General features: G+C 40.6%; 1 protein-coding gene across 1 annotated transcript in view; it reads right to left on the bottom strand.

Moving 5' to 3' along the window:
• Positions 1-1684, bottom strand: part of LOC139465764 (macrophage mannose receptor 1-like) — a 71998-nt gene extending 70314 nt beyond the window's left edge. Inside the window, exon 1 of the mRNA XM_071247652.1 lies at positions 1599-1684. Coding sequence (XP_071103753.1) covers positions 1599-1656 — 58 coding nt within the window. The 5' untranslated portion in view covers positions 1657-1684. The remainder of the gene's footprint in view (positions 1-1598) is intronic.
• Between the last annotated feature and the right edge of the window lie 4316 nt (positions 1685-6000).

The following is a 6000-nucleotide window of genomic DNA, read 5'->3' on the forward strand; positions in this document are numbered from 1 at the left end:
TTTACAGTACTTTGTTTACGCAAACCTACCCAGCCACAGATTACGTTTTACAAACTATTGCAGAAATGCGTGATGGTTAAATAGACATACAAAATCATTTCAATTTTCAGTTACAATTAAACTCGGTATATCTTTTGCCCCTCAGCTTATAATCCTGTATTATCCTTAAGGAAGAAAATTTATGGATGTCGACTTCTTTATTATGAGGAACACAACGTTTCGGGGTATATGCTTACACCTTCATTGGGTGCCCTTTCACAATTGGCCATTGCCCATTGCCATCTACCTATCAGTGATAATTTATTCCTGGCTTCCAGTTTGCCCATACTGTCAGCGCTAACTACTGTAAAGTGCTGGCTTCCATTGTTTATTGTTAATCGCCGATCAGCGCCAATTATCTGTTGGCTTCCCTTGTTAAGTTTCCATCTTTTGTTATCTTATTACTTTTGTTGTTCTTACGTGTATGCTCATGTAATGCATTCACCCGATGAAGGAGTAAGCATATACTCCGAAACGTTGTATTCCTCATAATGAAGAAGTTGACATCCATAAATTCTCTTCCTTATGTGTATCACATCTAAATGCCTTTCAAAGACCTGTATTATGCTGTCAATCGCCATCATAAACCGAGATAAACTAGGCCTGGGAAAATTCAATGTGTATTAACAAACGTGAAGAATATTAATCCACTTGCACAAAAGCGATGAGCGACTATGCTTGTCGTAAGAGGCGACTAACGGGATCGGGTGGTCAGGCTCGCCGATTTGGTTGATGCATGTCATCGATCCCAATTGCGTGGATTGATGCTCATGATATCAATCACTGGATTGTCTGGTCCAGACTCGATTATTTACATTCCGCCGTCATATAGCTGGAATATTGCTGAGTGCGGCGTTAAATAACAAACAAACAAACAAACAAGCGCTGAAGTAATATTTCTCTTTTGAGGGGCTGGCTACTCAATTAGAAACTTGTCCAATATCTAGGGGTGCGGGGATGGTGGGCGTAGGGGAAGGTTGTCCCCCCTATTTTAAGCACAGTAATCGTGAATACAGAAAACAAGTTTGCATTGGTGGTACTTGAACAATGCCTTGATAGTACTGGAACAATGCATTGACAGTACTGGAACAATGCATTGACAGTACTGGAACAATGCCTTGATAGTACTGGAACAATGCATTGGTAGTACTGGAACAATGAATTGATAGCACTGGAACATTGCATTGACAGTACTGGAACAATGCATTGATAGTACTGAAACAATGCCTTGATAGTACTGGAATAATGCCTTGATAGTACTGGAATAATGCCTTGATAGTACTGGAATAATGCCTTGACAGTACTGAAACAATGCCTTGATAGTACTGGAACAATGCATTGACAGTACTGGACCAATGCTGAAGGCTGCGCGCAACCCCAATCAGTCGCGCTGAATGAATGAATGAATGAATGAATGAATGAATGAATGAAATTATTTAAACATCACGCCGAAGAGCCGGGTTTGGGTCACCGTTTGACGCACGCCGTGATATGACTGGATTATTGCTGCATGCGGTGTTAAAGCCATACTCACTCACTCACTCTCGTATGTGCCTTACCTTGTGCCAATGTCATTAATACTACAGCAACACCGAGTGTCACACGCCTCGAAGCCATATCGCACCGACTTCAAAGTGTCGGCGTGTGTGTATATATCCAACTGTAGATGGTATGCTAAACAGACGCTCTTTAATATCTTTGGACCTTGAACGATTTGATAACAAAGCTAGGAAAGGTATCCTTGCAGACTCCTTACGACCTCATATGCATCATGTATTGCGCACCCGTTGAAATGCGATGTGCGGAGTTATACTTACGTGTATATATATCGGAATCCTAGGGAACAACCTCAAATGTTATCATTTAAAGATAGTAAAAGCACTTCAGATATGATACAAGTATCTCTTCAAATGCTTCATTGTTGACATCCATCTCGTTTATGTTATTAGATGGTGTGTTTTTTGTTGTTTTTTGTTTTTTAACTTTCATTGTTCCCGGTGTTATAGATTAGTACAGTATTCCGTCAAAAACATATTTTGGATTGCATAGAATGACACAATACACTCTTAAAGGGTTGGAAACAAAGATTGTCATATTTCGTATTTTATATTATCCTGAACGTTGTTCTAATTTGTCTATGCATGTTTTAATAATAGGATTGTGTTTGGGTTGTGGTTTCAGGTGGTACACATACACACATAGAGACACAGACAGATAGATAGACAGACAGACACAGACAGAACCATTCAGAACATGTGACCCCAATCTCCACACACACACACACACACACGCACACACACACACGCACACACAGAGGCAGATAGACAGACAGACACATGGACAGACAAGGAGACACAGACAGAAAGACAGACAGAAAGACAGACACACACAGAGACAGAGACAGACAGACACATGGACAGACAAGGAGACACAGACGACAGACAGAAAGACAGACAGACATACAGACACACACAGAGACAGACAGACACATGGACAGAAAAGGAGACACAGACGACAGACAGAAAGACAGACAGACATACAGACACACACAGAGACAGACAGACACATGGACAGAAAAGGAGACACAGACGACAGACAGAAAGACAGACAGACATACAGACACACACAGAGACAGAGACAGAGAGGGAGAGACAAACCCAGACAGACAGACAGACAGACAGACAGACACTGTAACAATGTATAAAGTTGGACCCCCTTCACGTCTTCCTTGGCTCCGCCCTTGTACCTACTATACCTTCACAACGGGTTCGTTGCAAAGCCATCCCGTACCTTCACGTTCGAGTACAGTATGGGACTGGTGGCCAAGGTCAACGAGTGTTATCTACGCTGAAGCGACATGTGGGCTGCACAGTGTGGCACTGCACATCTCCGGCGTGCCAGGTCCTAGGCACAAAAATGAGTTCACATCTCTTGGTGATAACATCAGTTTCATTTCTAAATGAAGATGTGACAATGCATTCGTGAACAAACATTGTTTTGTATCGAAGTCTATCAGCTGAGATTTATCTGCAATTTGACAACACCTACACCATTAGATTATTACGTCCGTGCTTGCGACATGTAAAGAATTCGAGAACCTGAATTCTGTAATCTGTTTCTGCACTTTCACAAGTGCATGTCATGATAACTAGGTATGTGAAAACATAGGTCAATATTTATAATAGGGCGGCATGGATCCAAACGATGTAATGGAAATCTTTATCACATCCACCGGGATCATCATCATCATCATCATCATCATCATCATCATCATCATCATCATCATCATCATCACCTCCTCCCCACCACCACCATCACCATCACCATCATCATCATCATCATCATCATCATCATCACCTCCTGTCCATCATCATCATCATCACCTCCTGTCCATCATCATCATCATCATCATCATCATGCATCATCATCACCTCCATCATCATCTTTACCAGCAGCAGCAACATCATCACCATGCATCATAACCACATTATCATCATCACCCATCATCATCACCATTCAACATCGCCACCATCACCATTCATCATTATCAATATGGACAGCAAATTAATAACAGTTAGAAAGAAGCACGAGTGGGATGTGGAGAATATTGCTCTAGGACCGTTTTATATATGAACACAATTGATGTAGGTAGCAAAACTTCGAGGCTTAATTTGAATTTCACTCATTATAGCCTAATATTACTGGAATAGTAGTCTGGTCCAGACAATTATTTACATATAGCGGAAATATTACTGAGTGCGGCCTTCCACGGCAAACACACAAACAGATAATAATATCCAACAATTAACAAAGGTAGCTTCGACGAACAGACAATCGATTTATTGTGACCTTGGAATTTGTGTGGCTCATTTATATCAGCTGCACATTCCTTGATGTACTTTATCGTGAAGGGACAATATGCTTAGCATCACGTTACTTAACAATAGGACTACTGTTTTTTAAGAGAGTATATTTTTTTATCACGTTGACGAGTTTCGTTGTCACTGTCACTGTTGTCAACTTTGCTATTTTTATTTTACGGCAACTGACAAAATAGTTTTGATTTTGTGTTTTTATCTATAAGAACAAGAAGACATAATATCTCAAACTCTCTACACAATTTAATCGTCGTATATAGGTGGAATATTGCTGAGTGCTACATTGAAACAATATCAAGCTTACAAATAATCAAACAAGACACAAATTATGCTCCACTGTCGGATGCCCATGTTCATTGCAGGTCTGGTCTGGCCATGAGTGAAAGTGTAAATAGAGTGATAGATTAAAATTCGTTTTGAATTCAGTGTCGGTAGACAAACAAAGTGCTGTTTAAATATCTTGTTTCAAACGTGCGAGGGCTGTCAACGTTCCAGAGCCTTTCTTGTTTTAAATATGTCCATTCACATAGCAATGAATGTTAACAGTCAAATGTTAATAAGTGTATAAAGCATTCATGAACACATTTTAATGGAGACATATTTGTAGTTTCGTTTCGAGGCAAGGGTTTGCTTATATCCCTCAAAACTGATTGGGCATTATAATAATAATGTGCATTTATAATGCTTCAAATTCCATTCACCACATAGATGCTCATAGCGCTACACTATTATTACCCCGGTGAATGGATCAGTGTGCACTCGATTTTCATTCTCAGCTCCCTGGGGAGTATACAACCCAAAATACCAAGCCTAGAGGTTAAATCGTTCACTCATCAAACCGAAGTCATGGGTTCGATGCCCCACATGGGTACAATGGATGAAGTCCATTTCTGGTGTCCCCCGCCGAGATGTTGATGGAATATTGCTAAAAGCGGCGTAAAATCATACTCACTCGCTCACTAAAACCGACGAGTCACGATATATTTATTCAGTTGAATTATTTTTGTTTACTTTCACAATCTGATAAATAGACCTTTGGGCCGTTTGTTCTCATCAGTCATATCTGGTTTATCGTCACTTCCAATACTGACCCTGTATCAGTGAATGTCTTGATAACTCCGTGAGAGGTAGAACGCTTGGTGATACGGACAGGATTTGCTATCATGCACTCACCACTCTTGGAGCGCGTGATGTCGAGGGTAGGACACAATAGATGTTGGACAAAGATACGGATTATCGACCTCATTGTCGGAGTGGTTATCAGGCTGTGATAAAGGACAAAAAACAAAAACATTCTATCAATGGTGTGAGTGACTGTGAATGAGCACTGTTTTACGCCGCGTTTAGCAATATCCGAGCAATATCATGAGGGGCGACACCAGAAATGGGCTTCAACTCGTACCCATGTTGGGGACCGATCCCGGGCTAACGCTTTAACCCCCGCCGCCACTTACAATGGAAGAAGAAAAAACATTGAGCGTCTACGTGTAAAGACTACACTTGTACAAGTTTATACATAATGCATGTATGTGTACTGCAAATATTTCTTTAATAGTCCAGAATGTTTTAGATCAGCCTAGCACAATCTCTCATTGTCAATTTTCTTTGATTTTACCATTTTTGGATGAATCTAAATATTTTTATAAACATAGGCTGAAAAAATAACAAATTTCGGGGTTTTTTTCTGGGGGCCTTTGAATTAAAAAAACCCCTTGCACTTTTTTGCCAATGTTTCTAAATATTAATTGCGGTATTTGTGCTGACGGGTTTGACCTCTTTGGTCATGTGGACAAGGCGTCCGACCTCTGATCAGAAAGTCCGTGGTTCGAATCCCATCACGGGACTCCGAAATTTTATGGCCGCTACATGTATTTCATACTATCCGATTTACACCGATAACGATAATAGTTGAGACCCGGGCGAACAAACGTGGAAAGTTGTTGTTACCAAACTGCTGACAAGGATTCGAACACGAAGCTGTTAAGGTGCACGCTAAAAAGTACATTCAATTTCTCTTCGTTCCAATGTGCCGGTAAATATTAGAGTAGTCTCCCCTACTCCCCGGAAGTAAACAAGACCAGTG

This window comes from Haliotis cracherodii, unplaced genomic scaffold, assembly GCF_022045235.1.
Source record: "Haliotis cracherodii isolate W230 unplaced genomic scaffold, xgHalCrac1.p SCAF_18, whole genome shotgun sequence".
Taxonomy (NCBI): Eukaryota; Metazoa; Mollusca; class Gastropoda; order Lepetellida; family Haliotidae; genus Haliotis; species Haliotis cracherodii.